The sequence below is a fragment of the Pristiophorus japonicus genome, chromosome 3, assembly GCF_044704955.1.
Source record: "Pristiophorus japonicus isolate sPriJap1 chromosome 3, sPriJap1.hap1, whole genome shotgun sequence".
NCBI lineage: Eukaryota > Metazoa > Chordata > Chondrichthyes > Pristiophoridae > Pristiophorus > Pristiophorus japonicus.
In genome coordinates this window covers 29,354,784-29,371,322 of record NC_091979.1, presented here as the reverse complement: position 1 = coordinate 29,371,322, position 16,539 = coordinate 29,354,784, and the positions used below count along the sequence as shown (strand labels likewise).

Below are 16,539 nucleotides of genomic sequence, written 5' to 3'. Positions count from 1 at the left end.
CGCCTCATTGAGCACCCGCCAATAACAACGTCTGGAAAACAGTGGGTACAGGTTTGCAGAATCGTTAACTGGCGGCTACTTAAGGGGATGAAGAAGCGCTTCCCTCGGTGGTCACAGTCAGCGCAACGTTTACACACAGCGCGGTGCGTGAGCCTCCGAGTTTGCAGCGGCAGGCAGACCTTACAGGGCAGGTTGAAAACAAGTGATTTTGAAAACTTTAATGGGTGCATTACTATGCCGCGCCTTTAAGGCTCGGCTTTTCCCGGGGTCTGAATCGGAGTTCCGCGCATGGGCAAAGGGGCTGCAAACTGTACCAACCAAACCTTTGTTATGGCCCCCCCCCCGCCCCCAGCTCTGGTGTGCAACGGCTGATTTATCGCCCCTGTCAGCTCTTCGACCGATTCTGACCAATTTTTGGGCGGGAGGCGCAAACTTTTTCAAGGCGCTAAAAGTACCGCTCCGCCTGGATTACCGCCCCAAATGAGGCGCAATCGAATTTTCACCCCTAGACATTTAAACAATTCTTACAGGGCAAGAATCCCGCCCCCACCCCGCCCCTCCTGTGCGTCAACACTGTAAATGTGTTTGTGTAGATTTCCTCTCTTTGGTATTGCCGGCAAAAGGCACCAACTCCTTTGCTGGGAGATAGTTCCTTGGGCAAACCAACCATGTGGCAGTTCTCCATGTGAGAGGCTCGGCAGGCTATTTATTCTTGGGGGGGTGCAGGGTGGGTGTGGGGGGGCAGTGTGCCACGATGACAGCTGTGCCGAACTCTTCCTTCACAACACTCTCACACTTTACTCTGGTCAACTTTCTCCTCTTTAAGCCGAACACATGCAATCTCAAGGCCAGAAAGGATGATAGGTCTTGGCAACCTGCTTCTTTTCAAGATCCAAGCTATTTGCCCCTTCAACTTCTTCCAAAACTTCTCAGCAAAGAACTTCTTTCTTACTTCCCACCTGAATCCATCCCTATTCAGCTTCTGTCTCCTTGTTCTGCTTTCCGGTACCAAATCAAATAGCACTGACTGGTCCTTTAAATCTCCAAGCCTTATTAATCTCAGTGCCTCCATCATATGCCCCTTCAGTCTTCTCCTCTTCAACAGGAACCCTTTCCTTCGAGTCTCTCCTCATCAGTTTTGTCTCCTAAGTAGCTCTTCTCTGCACCTTCTCCAATTCAACAATATCTTTTCTGCACACACTACTCCAGGTAGCCAATGGAGACCGATAGTGATGCCCCACCCTCTGCCCTGGTTACAGTCTGCTAACTCAGTACAGACCAGGCCCGAGGCTGATATAGAATCACAGAATGACACAGCACTGAAGGAGACCATTCGGCCCATCGTGTCTGTGCCGCCTCTTTGAAAGAGCTACCAATTAGTCCCATTCCCAGGTCTGTTTCCCATAGCCCTGCAAATTTTTATAAAGCTTGAGCAGAACTTCCTTGCTTTTGTGCTCTATGCCTTTATTAATAAACCCAAGAAGCTCTTATGCCTTTTTAACTTGTCCTGCCATCTTCAAAGATTTGTGTACATACACCGCACCCCACCCCGCTCCCAGCTCCCGCCTCCCCCCCTCCCCCCCCCCACCCCCAGGCCGCTCTGTTCCTGCACCCCCTTTAAAATTGTACCATTTAGTGTATATGGTTTCTTCTCATTCTTCCGACCAAAATCAACACACAATACCTCTCTGGGTTAAATTTTATCTAACACGTGTGTTTTCATTTCCCCAGTGTGTCTGTATCCTCCCGAGGTCTGTTACTATTCTCCTCACTGGTTCCTACATTTCCAAATTTTGTGTCATCCGCAAACTTTGAAATGATGCCCTGTATACCCAAGCCCAGGGCATTAATATAGAACAAAAAAAGCAGTGGTCCGAATACCGACCTCTGGGGGAACACCACTGTATACTTGCCTCTAGTCTGACAATCAGCCGTTCACCGCTACTCCCTGTTTTCTGTCCCTCAGCCAATTTTGTACCAAAGCTGGCACTGTCTCTTTAATCCTTCAATTTTGTTAACATGTACATTATACGGCACCTGAGCAAATGCCTCTTGAAAGGCCATATAAACATCAGCTGCACCACCCTCATCAACCCTCTGCATTACTTCATCAAAGAACTATTCAAGATATTTCCATTGGTGGGTGCATAGTTTTAAAGTGGTTGGTGGAAGGTTCAGAAGGGATGTGAGGGGGAGAGTGCTTCTTTAATTCAGAGACCATGGTCCAGAACTTAAAGAAGGGTAACTTTGAAGGTATGAGGCATGAATTGGCTAGGATTAGATTAGCGAATGATACTGAAGGGGTTGACTGTGGATGGGCAATGGCAGACATTTAGAGACTGCATGGATGAATTACAACAATTGTACATTCCTGTCTGGCGTAAAAATAAAAAAGGGAAGGTGGCTCAACCGTGGCTATGTAGGGAAATCAGGGATAGTATTAAAGCCAAGGAAGTGGCATACAAATTGGCCAGAAATAGCAGCGAACCCGGGGACTGGGAGAAATTTAGAACTCAGCAGAGGAGGACAAAGGGTTTGATTAGGGCAGGGAAAATGGAGTACGAGAAGAAGCTTGCAGGGAACATTAAGGCGGATTGCAAAAGTTTCTATCGGTATGTAAAGAGAAAAAGGTTAGTAAAGACAAACGTAGGTCCCCTGCAGTCAGAATCAGGAGAAGTCATAACGGGGAACAAAGAAATGGCAGACCAATTGAACAAGTACTTTGGTTCGGTATTCACTAAGGAGGACACAAACAACCTTCCGGATATAAAAGGGGTCAGAGGGTCTAGTAAGGAGGAGGAACTGAGGGAAATCTTTATTAGTCAGGAAATTGTGTTGGGGAAATTGATGGGATTGAAGGCCGATAAATCCCCAGGGCCTGATGGACTGCATCCCTGAGTACTTAAGGAGGTGGCCTTGGAAATAGCGGATGCATTGACAGTCATTTTCCAACATTCCATTGACTCTGGATCAGTTCCTATGGAGTGGAGGGTAGCCAATGTAACCCCACTTTTTAAAAAAGGAGGGAGAGAGAAAACAGGGAATTATAGACCGGTCAGCCTGACCTCAGTAGTGGGTAAAATGATGGAATCAATTATTAAGGATGTCATAGCAGCGCATTTGGAAAATAGTGACATGATAGGTCCAAGTCAGCATGGATTTGTGAAAGGGAAGTCATGCTTGACAAATCTTCTGGAATTTTTTGAGGATGTTTCCAGTAAAGTGGACAAAGGAGAACCAGTTGATGTGGTATATTTGGACTTTCAGAAGGCTTTCGACAAGGTCCCACACAAGAGATTAATGTGCAAAGTTAAAGCACATGGGATTGGGGGTAGTGTGCTGACATGGATTGAGAACTGGTTGTCAGACAGGAAGCAAAGAGTAGGAGTAAATGGGGACTTTTCAGAATGGCAGGCAGTGACTAGTGGGGTATCGCAAGGTTCTGTGCTGGGGCCTCAGCTGTTTACATTGTACATTAATGATTTAGACGAGGGGATTAAATGTAATATCTCCAAATTTGTGGATGACACTAAGTTGGGTGGCAGTGTGAGCTGCGAGGAGGATGCTATGAGGCTGCAGAGTGACTTGGATAGATTAGGTGAGTGGGCAAAAGCATGGCAGATGAAGTATAATGTGGATAAATGTGAGGTTATCCACTTTGGTGGTAAAAACAGAGAGACAGACTATCATCTGAATGGTGACAGATTAGGAAAAGGGAAGGTGCAACGAGACCTGGGTGTCATGGTACATCAGTCATTGAAGTTTGGCATGCAGGTACAGCAGGCGGTTAAGAAAGCAAATGGCATGTTGGCCTTCATAGCGAGGGGATTTGAGTACAGGGGCAGGGAGGTGTTGCTACAGTTGTACAGGGCCTTGGTGAGGCCACACCTGGAGTATTGTGTACAGTTTTGGTCTCCTAACTTGAGGAAGGACATTCTTGCTATTGAGGGAATGCAGCGAAGATTCACCAGACTGATTCCCGGGATGGCGGGACTGACCTGTCAAGAAAGACTGGATCAACTGGGCTTGTATTCACTGGAGTTCAGAAGAATGAGAGGGGACCTCATAGAAACGTTTAAAATTCTGACGGGTTTAAACAGGTTAGATGCAGGAAGAATGTTCCCAATGTTGGGGAAGTCCAGAACCAGGGGTCACAGTCTAATGATAAGGGGTAAGCCATTTAGGACCGAGATGAGGAGAAACTTCTTCACCCAGAGAGTGGTGAACCTGTGGAATTATCTACCACAGAAAGTAGTTGAGGCTAATTCACTAAATATATTCAAAAGGGAGTTAGATGAAGTCCTTACTACTCGGGGGATCAAGGGGTATGGCGAGAAAGCAGGAAGGGGGTACTGAAGTTTCATGTTCAGCCATGAACTCATTGAATGGCGGTGCAGGCTAGAAGGGCTGAATGGCCTGCTCCTGCACCTATTTTCTATGTTTCTATGTTTCTATGATCTCATAGAAACGTAGAAGTTTCTGACGGGACTGGACAGGTTAGATGCGGGAAGAATGCTCCCGATGTTGGGGAAGTCAAGAACCAGGGGACATAGACTTAGGATAAGGGGTAGGCCATTTCGGACTGAGATGAAGAGAAACTTCTTCACTCAGAGAGTTGTTAACCTGTGGAATTCCATGCTGCAGAGAGTTGTTGATGCCAGTTCATTGGATATATTCAAGAGGGAGTTAGATATGGCCCTTACGGCTAAAGAGATCAAGGGGTATGGAGAGAAAGCAGGAAAGGGGTACTGAGGGAATGATCAGCCATGATCTTATTGAATGGCGGTGCAGGCTTGAAGGGCAAAATGGCCTACTCCTGCACCTATTTTCTATGTTTCTATGTTTCTATGTTACCCAGAGGGTTGTGGGGGTCTGGAACTCACTGCCTGAAAGAGTGGTGGATGCAGAATCCCTCACCACATTTAAAAGATGCTTGGATGGGCACTTAAAGTGTCATAACCTGTACGGACCTAGAGCTGGTAAGTGGGATTAGTCTGGATAACCTCTTGTTGGCTGGCGCAGATACAATGGCAAGTACTGCAGGGAATAGAATACGGCCAGGGTGATGATCTGGACTAGTTTCAAATGCCCGGATGGATCGGAGCGGAATTTTTCCAGATTTTTTTCCCCAAATTGGCCTGGGTTTTTATTTGTTTTTTGCCTCTCCCAGGAGATCACATGGCCCCGGTTGGGATGGAGTGTAGAATGTTTCAGTGTCAGGAGTGTCGCAGTTGTGTGGGGCGGACTGGTTGGGCTGGGTGCTCTTTACCTTTCCACCGTTGTTCATTGTTCATAGGTTTATATGGAACCTTCAGGGCTGCTGACCGAGGGCTGTGCAGCTGTATGTCAGTCGGCGCAGACACGATGGGCCGAAATGGCCCCCTTCTGCGCTGTAAATTTCTATGTTTCTACAGTTCAGTCACTGTCTTAACTCATGCTTGAACACCAGATGAAAAATGCAATTTACTTTCTCAGCACATTTTATACCAATATGCATTATAAATGTTTTTGCCGTAAATGTGTTAAATTTAATAACATTTTCAATTTGATTGATGCGATACGTCGCACAGTTCAAAATATTAGCATACAACCAACCGTTGTTGTTTTAATAAATTACTAATAGTTTGTTTTAAATGTAACAAAATATTTCAAAATCTATTCGCATTCTCTGAAAAACTGAGGAGCTCAATGAGGCACAACTCTGAGGTTGACTAACAGTTGAGGTGTCATAGATGTCATTACAGGAAGCGATATAAGTTCAGAACAGAGACAGGGAGAGAAGGATCTGCTGATAGAGGGAGATGAAGTAGGGTGGGAGGAGGCTCGTGTGGCGCATATACCAGTTGGACCGAGTGGCACAGGCAACCCGCCCACTGCTAAATTTATCAGGTTGCTTAAAATGAGGTAGGCCTCAATCAATATAGGGGCTATAGGGGGGGAGGAAATTAACACAAACGCAATCACTAAGGAGGTGGTACTCTGTAAGATAATGGGGCTAAAGGCAGATAAATCCCCTGGACCTGATGGCTTGCATCCTAGGGTCTTAAGAGAAGTAGTGGCAGGGATTGTGGATGCATTGGTTATAATTTACCAAAATTCCCTAGATTCTGGGGAGGTCCCAGCAGATTAGAAAACTGCAAATGTAATGCCCCTATTCAAAAAGGGAGGCAGACCAAAAGCAGGAAACTATAGACCAGTTAGCCTAACGTCTGTGGTTGGGAAAATGTTGGAGTCCATTATTAAAGAAGCAGTAGCAGGACATTTGGATAAGCAAAAATCCCGATGTTGGGGAAGTCCAGAACTAGGGGTCACAATCTAAGGATAACGGGTAAGCGATATAGGACCGAGATGAAGAGAAACCTTTTCACCCACAGAATTGTGAACCTGTGGTATTCTCTACCACAGAAAGTTTTTGAGTCCAGTTCGTTGGATATATTCAAAAGGGAGTTAGATGTGGCCCTTATGGCTAAAGGGATCAGGGGGTATGGAGAGAAGGCAGGAGTGGGGTACTGAAGTTGCATGATAAGCCATGATCATATTGAATGGTGGTGCAGGCTCGAAGGCCCGAATGGCTACTCCTGCACCTCTTTTCTATGTATCTATATATTCAGTCAGGCAGAGTCAGCATGGATTTATGAAGGGGAAGTCATGTTTGACAAATTTGCTGGAGTTCTTTGAGGATGTAAAGAATCGGGTGGATAAAGGGGAACTAGTGGATGTGGTGTATTTGGACATCCAGAAGGCATTTGACAAGGTGCCACATAAAAGATTACAGCACAAGATAAATGTTCAACTGGTTAGGGGTAATATATTAGTATGGACAGAGGATTGGCTAACTAACAGAGAACAGAGAATCGGGATAAATGGTTAATTCTCTGGTTGGTAACCAGTAACTAGTGGGGTGCCGCAGGAATCAGTGCTGGGACCCCCAACTATTTACAATCTATATTGACGACATCGAAGAAGGGTCTGAGCGTACCGTAGCCAAGTTTGCTGACGATACAAAGATGGGAGGAAATGCAATGTGTGAGGAGGACACACAAAATCTGCAAAAGGACATAGACAGGCTAAGTGAGTGGGCAAAAATTTGGCAGACGGAGTATAATGTTGGAAAGTGTGAGGTCATGCACATTGGCAGAAAAAATAAAAGAGTAAGTTATTATTTAAATGGAGAAAGATTGCAAAGTGCCGCAGTACAGTGGGACCTGGGATACTTGTGCATGAAACACAAAAGGATAGTATGCAGATACAGCAAGTGATCAGAAAGGGCAATGATATCTTGGCCTTTATTGAAAAGGGGATGGAGTATAAAAGCAGGAAAGTCTTGCTACAGCTATAAAAAAGTATTGGTGAGGCCACACCTGGAACACTGCGTGCAGTTTTGGTTTCCATATTTATGAAAAGATATACTTGCTTTGGAGGCAGTTCAGAGAAAGTTCACTAGGTTGATTCCGGGATGAGGGGGTTGACTTATGAGGAAAGGTTGAGTGGGTTCTACCCATTGGAATTCAGAAGAATGAGAGGTGATCTTATCGAAACATATAAGATAATGAGGGGGCTTGACAAGGTAGATGTAGAGAGGATGTTTCCACTGATGGGGGAGACTTGAACTAGAGGGTATGATCTTAGAATAAGGGGCCACCCATTTAAAACAGAGATGAGGAGGAATTGCTTCTCTGAGGATGGTAAATCTGTGGAATTTGCTGCCTCAGTGCATGCTAGGTGCCGAAACTTAGGATGGGCCTTGTGTGGGCGATCATTTCGGCAATGATTTCGGTGATCAGAGTGGAAACTTGGGCACCTGTTTTTCTGGTGATGTTTTGGGCCGAGTTTCCACTTTTTATTCAAAATGTGCGATAGAGGTCCGTTTTGGGTGATTGATGGGTGATGTGAAGTGGAAAGTCTAGCCTTTTGAATAAATTTAAGACAGAAATAGACAGTTTCTTAAACGATAAGGGGATAAGGGGATTATGGGGAGCGGGCGGGGAAGTGGAGCTGAGTCCATGATCAGATCAGCCATGATCTTATTGAATGGCGGAGCAGCCTCGAGGGGCCATATGGCCTACTCCTGTTCCTATTTCTTATGTTCTTATGTCACCCATTTCTGTGCTGTAGTTCTACGTAATAGAGTAAAAAAAATGAAGTGAATCTAGGAATGTCCATTGCAGAGACTGAGAATAAGTGCCATCTTATTGAAACTTATAAGATAATGAGGGGGCTCGACAAGGTGGATGCAGAGAGGACGTTTCCACTCATAGGGGAAACTAAAACTAGGTGACATAGTGTTCGAATAAGGGGCCGCCCATTTAAAACAGGAGCAATTTCTTCTCTCAGAGGGTTGTAAATCTGTGGAATTCTCTGCCCCAGAGAGCTGTTGTCGCTGGGTCATTGAATGTATTTAAGGCAGAGATAGACAGATTTTTGAGCGATAAGGGAGTAAAGGGTTATGGGAAGCGGGCAGGGAAATGGAGCTGAGTCCATGATCAGATCAGCCATGATCTTTTTGAATGGCGGAGCAGGCTCGAGGGGCCAAATGGCTTACTCCTGCTCATATTTCTTATGTTCTTAACATCCTTGTAGAATACCATTGTGCAGTTGCATCAATGCTGATACTTTATTTATTTCATGTAATTTTAATTAGCGGCTTTACAGTGTATTTCCTACAGTAGTCAGCGACTGTTACAGCAAGGCAAGTTATGGTGGCACAGACAAAATAGCGATGGTGAGGGTCATACTGCTCATCACATGTGCGCTTTCTCGGTTTCTTTGAAAGAGAACGTGAAGAGGCAATACTAAATCTAGCTAAATCAGTGGTTGGGCAACATTAGAGTAGAAATTCGATATCGTTGCACCCGTTTTAAGGGCGAAAAATGGGTGCAGCTGAGACAATTTAGTGGGTGACAGACTCACATCCGATTCGCATGGGCGACCGGCCCACTACTAAATTTAGCAGACCACCTAAAATGACGTGAGCCTCAATCAGTCTATGAGGGCCCTGCGCCCATTTTGAGACCCATGCATGAAATGTCTCTGCTCAGAGCAGACCAGTCGCTAGGCCTGCTCGGTTCAGCATTACCTGGTCTACATCTGACCCAACCTTAAAGAGGCCGCTGGAGGCCACCAGCAAAAATGATTTTTTTCTTCTGCCCTGCTCACATTAACGTGGAGCCAGGAGGAGCAAAGGCGCTCCTCCCTGTTCCACAGCACTGAAGGCCTGATCTCGCCACCTAGCCCCCCACCCCATCCCCCCACCCGATCCCCGCTTGTTCTCCTTCCACCAACAGGACTCACCTGAGAACCGTTACCGATGAGGCCAATTCCTTCTGCTCACACGGGCGAGCTGCCTCTGAGGGAGCAACAGGCCCCAACAGCTCGCCCCGACGATAACGATAATCCCCGATGACGTCGGGCCTCCCGGTTTGTGCGCAGACAGGGACCATCATAGGCAGTCCCTCGAAGGAGGATGACTTGCTTCCACATGAGTTCACAGATGTTTCAATGAAGGACCCAATGTTCCAGTCCTGAACTCCAATTGAGGGGTTGGAAGATGCCCGTGCCCGGATTTTTTTAACGTGTGGTTGCACACTAGCCACCAAACACGGGCTTGACAGAGCTAGGTCTTTATCCAGTGGCAAGGATTACCCAAGACGACTGGAGACCAGCTCTGCTGCACGGACCTAGTGCACACACATATCGCAGTGTGGGCTGGCCCATGCTGCCCCTGGGCCCTCAGCTCTTCTGGGCCCCGTACTATCATTCGCCGCACCTCCGCCACGATCTCTCGCCGAGAGAACATCTCCGCAGACAGGGAACAACATGCCATCAGTTAACCACCCAAAAATGAGCTGTAATGAATTTAGCTCCCATTTTGTCTATTTTTGGTTGTCTTCCTTGAGGGAAGGATGTCAGGAGTGTGCAGAAGCGATTGACTGAGATGATACCATTGATGAGCGGCTTTATTTAGAAGAGGAGACTGCTATTTTAGAACAATATAGGTTAAGAGAAGATCTAATAGAAGTGCACATCAATAGGTTTCGGTGAGTTCAATTAGGAAAACTATTTCCAGTGTCGATAAGTCAGTAACTAAAGGGCATCAATTGAAAATCATCACACAAAAGTAAAGAAGGCCCTGAGGAGAATATTTATTAAACAAAGAGTTGTTAATGGTGCATAAAATCCAGATTAGCTTTTAAAAGGAAAGTGCATAAATATCTAAGAAATTAATTTAGAATGGTATGGGGAAAAGTGTAGGAAATGGAAGTAAGAGAGCTGGCACAGGCACGATAGGCTAAATGGTCTCCTTTGATGTTGTAGAATTCTATGATTATTGGATACCCTTTGCCCAACAGTGCTCCATCTCTGAACTCAGAACACTCAGGTCTTCAGTGTATCCTTGGTCTTACTCACTAGGGTCAACAGGCCTACCAGCTCTCCCACCCTTTGGAAGAAGCCTCATGCTTGATTTTCTGATTCCCACCCGAACTGTGGGCCTAAGTGCTGAGCTAAAAGACAGGCCAGACAGATTGGGAATACAGCGCGAACTGAGAAGACACATCCTGCCCCCCGTTGCCCCCCAGACAGAGTGTGCACCGAGAGAGGTAAAGGTTCCTCCTCCCTTACTGTAAAGTCTTAGGGGAAATTTTTCAGGGGGGTCAGCGTTTGGTGGCGGGTCAGGTGGCAAAATAAAATGTTGACAGCCAATCGGGAACCCGCGGCCAACCCGCTGCTACGTTACTTTCCCAGATGTCGGATCTGTCAGGGCTGCAATAGACCAACTCGACACGCAGTGGCAGGGGAGGCAATTTTGGTCATTATGACCTGGTTAACAGCTCTGTAAACAGTATTTTGAGCTTACCATTACCTTTTTACCAGGTTGTCCACGGGATCTACACTGCTCGGGGATCATGTCAGATACGGAGGTCGGAAGTTGCGTGACCATGAATTCATTTCTTTACTTGACAGCTGAAAATGCACTAATAAAAGCTCCCATTTCACAGCTGTTCACTTTCCAAAATCAAAAGCTTTTGCTTACAGCATTTGGAAAGCCAATTGAGCTTTATGCAGGTTGCAAGTGTTTGGAGCAAACTCTCTATCCAGTGTCATCTCATTGGAACAATCTCTCTCACCATTGACAGATCGCTTCTGTCATCTGAAGTTCACCTGCCGTCTATTGTATTAGCATCGGTGATCTTGAAACTATCTCACATTGGTTCTCAGAATCCCACCATGATCAGCCCCAACTACATTGCTGCCCGGGACGCCAGGCATGGCCAGATTTACTTCACTTGACGCTGTACACCCTGGTTGCCACATGATCTGCCAGGTTGGCATCACCTCACTCCAACACCATAAAGCATCCCTACAATGACCAAGCCATTCCTTTAATACTCATAACCATTGCGGGGGGTACCCTTATATCTCACCATTCACTGCAACTTACAAAGCCACTTCAAAACGTGCACACAAATCTGTCCAAGAACACCAAGTGTTGAAAATAAAGGTTTCAATTTCTAACAGCACAATAACAGAAACTTTACATAAACATTGGCTAAAACACTCAAGTGTGTGTTAGTTGGTATGATTGGACTAGGATGAGGATAAGTGTGAGGTGGTGCTAGTGAGATGAGGAAGTGATAATGTAGATAGAGAGGGAACGTTGGAGGTACAATGTAAGTTGGTGTGAATAAGGATGTGCAGGAGTCGGGTAGGGAAGGCAGAGTGATGGGGATGTGATGAGTGGCACAGCAGGATGAGGTTGAGTGTGGCTTTGCAGTAATGTTTTGTGATCCACTGAGATCATTGACAGGTTTGCACCTATGCAGCCTGGTCCTCCTGACGATATCACCGCTTGTGCCCTCCTGTGCAATGTGCAACCAGGCTGTGTTGGTGTCCTGGGGAGGTCTCTTCCGCCCAGTTCAAGGGAAGAAAAGCTCTCGGCATGCTGTGACTGGGGTAGAGAGTCATGGGAGAGTCTGGGTGCAGCCGTGCACCTCTGCCAGTGTCTGTCGCACCTCAATGCTGTAGAACACTGACAGCACAACTGTCAAATGACGCCTTCAGACTCGCTTCCTTCAATTGGTCGGGAAACGCGCCGAGCAGGCTTAACAAGCCCAATCTCAGTAAAATCATTGCGTCCAGCAGGCTGGAGCCAGCAGCGAGGTCGGGAACCGCCACTGACCCCGGCCGCACCAGATCTGCCGAGGTAGGAGAAATCGCGGCCTTGGTTTCAATTCCAGGCAATGGCCACGTTCCTTCAAAAATAGAACTCAGCGTGGCAGGGCTGGAATGGACAGAAGTCCTCCCTTTGGAAATAAACACATGCCGAAGCAATTGTGGTCAGAGAATTAGTGATAGTGTTGTCATAAGGTGAGGATGTTTGTGTGCGACTGACTCATGGATAGAATTCCCACCCGTAGAGTCTTCTGATCCTCCACAGCCTTGGCACTGGGGGAGAGGAGCCTTGCTCAGTTATCTTTCCTGCCGGAAATCAGCAGCACAGCTGGAGGGGTGGGCAGTCACGAGGGAAATCAAGCCTCAGAAAAAAAAGAACTTGGAAACAAGTAAGTGGTGCTTTTTAAGGAGAAAACTAATGGATTTAATAATCTTCACCGGCCAAGTATTCTTTATTTTCAAACGATCAGCTATTATGGTACAGTGCAGATTAGTTTGATTTCTTGATTTGATTTCAGATGCTGGGTAATTTAGCGCCTATTTCCAAACTTTCAAGTGACCGCTTATAAAACTTAACTAGGGGACACTTACCGTCACCATGGCAACGTAGTGGTCCAAGCTTGTAGGCGGCTTCTGAGTTTGTCTTGCTAATGTCTCCAATAATAATCTGAGTCACAGGCAAATGGTCTTTGTATGAAAGAAGGCCCAAGTCACTGGTCCTGCCAAAATCCAGGATAAAAATTAAAATTACTTTCAACTGTAACAATAATACATACTATCGATTAATATGCACTGGGCTTGTTATGTACAGCGTCCAGATAAAGAAGGGCAGACTTGTATTTATATAGCGCCTTTCAGCAACCACCAGACATCTCAAAGCGCTTTACAGCAAATGAAGTACTTTTGGAGTGTAGTCACTGTTGTAATGTGGGAAACACGGCAGCCAATTTTCACACAGCAAGCTCCCACAAACAGCAATGTGATAATCTCTTCTTGTTATGTTGATTGAGGGATAAATATTGGCCAGGACACCGGCGATAACTCCGCTGCTCTTCTTCAAAATTGTGCCATGGGATCTTTTTACATCCACCTGAGAGAGCAGATGGGGCCTCAGTTTAACGTCTCATCCGAAAGACAGCACCTCCGACAGTGCAGCATTCCCTCAGCACTGCACTGGGAGTGCTAGCCAAGATTTGTGCGCTCAAGTCCCTGGAGTGGGACTTGAACCCACAACCTTCTGCATCAGAGGTGAGGGTGCGACTCACTGAGTCACAGCTGACACAGTTTATAAATAAGATATTCCCTTGCAGTAATTAAGTGCAAACAGATTTGAACTAAATTTGAACTCTTGCTTTTGAGTCAGAAAGTTGTGGGTTCAAGTCATATTGCGGAAACTTGAGCAAAAAATCTTCGATGACACTCCAGTGCAGTGCTGAGGTTGTGCCGCACTGTTGGAGGTGTCGTCTTTCGGATGAGATGTTCAACCTCTCAGGTGGACAGGAAGATCCCATGGCACTATGTTGAGAAAATGAGCAGGGGAATTCTCCCCGGTGTTGTTACCCGGACAACATTCAGGCTTGGGCTGATAAGTGACAAGTAACATTCGTGCCACACAAGTGCCAGGCAATGACTATCTCCAAGAGAGTGTTTAACCACCTCCCCTTGGCATTCAATGGATTTCCCATTGCCAAATTCCAAACATCAACATCTTGGGGGTCATCATTGACCAGAAACTTAACTGGACCAGCCACATAAATACTGTGACTGCAGGTGCAAGTCAGAGGCTGGGTATTCTGCGGTGAGTGTCTCACCTCCTGCTCCCCAAAGCCTTTCCACCATCTACAAGGCACAAGTCAATCAATTAATCAAGAGAATCCTCTGTGGGAATCTTCAAACCCATGGCATCAAAGCAAATGCTTGCTATCACTTGGCATTTGATTTTACACCTCATGAAACTCTTTCGATGATTGGCATAGTTAAATTTCTTCCATAACAATAAAACTGAGGAAGAATACCTGAAGCTACACATCAGAACATAAGAACATAAGAAACAGAAGCAGGTGTAGGCCATTCAGCTCCTTGATCCTGCTTCGTCATTCAATAAGATCATGACTGATCTTCTACCTCCACTCCTCTTTCCTGCATTATTCCCTTTTCCCTTGATTACCTTAATATCCAAAAATCTATTGATCTCTGTTTTGAAAAGGCTCAACGACTGAGCGATCACAGCCCTCTGGGGTAGAGAATTCCAAAGATTCTCCACCCTCTGAGTAAATAAATTTCTCCTCATCTCAGAGCTAAATGGCTGACCCCTTATTCTGAGACTGTGACTCCGGTTCTAGACTCTCCAGCCAGAGGAAACATCCTCCCAGCATCTACCCTGATAGGCCCTGTAAGAATTTTGTAGGTTTCAATGAGATCACCTCTCATTCTTCTAAACTTTGGCGAATATAGGCCAAGTCTACTCAATCTCTCCTCATAGGACATACATTTTGATAAGCTACAACTTTACAGTTATTCTTTTTACTGTTAGTAACCAAGATTTAGTTTGAATAAAAGGCATTCCAGGCACCATTATTCACTGATGCTTCCATGTTCCGGTTTAATTAACTAATATTTCACACCCGTGTGACATCCTGTAAATGAAGTGCTGATGAAACTCAGCAAAAGGAGGCTGAAAAATAATGGCGACCTGGGAGTAATGACAGATTTGGATCTGAAAGATAGACTTGAAACATAGAAAACATAGAAACATAGAAAATAAGTGCAGGAGTAGGACATTCAGCCCTTCGGGTCTGCACCACCATTCAATATGATCATGGCTGATCATGCATTTCAGTACCCCATTCCTGCTTTCTCTCCATACCCCTTGATTCCTTTAGCCATGAGGACCATATCTAACTCCCTTTTGAATATATCCAACAAACTTGCCCCAACAACTTTCTGTGATAAAAAATTCCACATGCCCACAACTCTCTGAGTGAAGAAGTTTCTCCTCATCTCAGTCCTAAATAGCTTACCCCTTATCCTTAGACGGTGATCCCTGGTTCTGGACTTTCCCAACATCGGGAACATTCTTCCTGCATCTAACCTGTCCAATCCCGTCAGAATTTTATATGTTTCTATGAGATCCCCTCTCATTCTTCTAAATTCCATTGAATACAAGCCTAGTCGATCCAGTCTTTCTTCATATGTTAGTCTTGTCATCTCGGGAATCAGTCTGGTGAACATTCGCTGCAATCCCTCAATATCAAGAATGTCCTTCCTCAGATTAGGAGACCAAAACTGTACACAGTAATCAAGGTGTAGCCTTACCAAGGCCCTGTACAACTGTAGTAAGACCTCCCTGCTCCGATACTCGAATCCTCTTGCTATAAAGGCTTCGTGTTATCTGCAAACTCGGAGATATTACATTCAATTCCTTTGTCTAAATCATTCATGTCTATTGTAAATAGCTGGGGTCCAAGCACTGAACCCTGCAGTACCCCACTAGTCACTGCCTGCCATTCTGAAAAGGACCCGTTTATTTCAACTCTCTGTTTCCTGTCTGCCAACCAGTTCTCTGATTGATTGACATGTAGAATAGTGGATATAAGTGAGGGAACAGCAAGCTGTATCCAACAGAATGATTTGCACAGGTTATATTTAGAGTGGATGGTACCATAAGACCATAAGAATATAAGAAATAGGAGCACCGTTTAATTGATTCGTTCAGCTGCTTTATAACCAGAACAGGCAGATGTCCCGTGTCCTTGCTCACGATGAAGAAAGAGTTGGCATTTATATAACGTCCTTCACGATCTACGGATGTCCCAAAGCACTACACAGCCAATGAGATACTTTTTTGAAGTGGAGGAAACACAACAGCCAATTTTCCCACAGCACGCTCCCACAAACAACAATGAGATAATGATCAGATATTCTGCTTTAGTGATGTTGGTTGAGGGATCAATATTGGCCAGGATACCAGGAAGAACTCCCCTGCTCTTCATCAAATAGTGACCATGGCATCTTTTACGTCCACCTGAGAGGGCAGACAGGGCACCTCGACAGTGCACCACTTCCTCGGCATTGCACTGAATGATCAGCCTGGATTTTTAGGCTCAAGTGTCTGGAGCGGGACTTGAACCCCAGTGTTGAATTGGACTAGTGAATATGTACAGTGACTTACCACCTGATTTGTAAAGATTCAAGCAGAAAACAAAGTTTGGGTGAAATTACGCGACTTCTATCTGCACCAGTACTGCAAGTGTGATGGGCAATATGAGTTTATTCACCACATCGATGTTTTAATGACGCTTAACAGTGTTCCTTTGATAAATTGTTTAGCATCCCACACTAACTTTGATGGCACTCATTATTTTGTTT

At 45.5% G+C, this 16,539-nt stretch overlaps 1 protein-coding gene across 1 annotated transcript in view; it reads right to left on the bottom strand.

Annotated features, from left to right (window-relative positions):
- LOC139253699 (contactin-associated protein-like 5) overlaps positions 1–16,539 on the bottom strand; it is a 1,150,822-nt gene that overhangs the window by 310,418 nt on the left and 823,865 nt on the right. Inside the window, exon 15 of the mRNA XM_070873518.1 lies at positions 12,763–12,890. Coding sequence (XP_070729619.1) covers positions 12,763–12,890 — 128 coding nt within the window. The remainder of the gene's footprint in view (positions 1–12,762; positions 12,891–16,539) is intronic.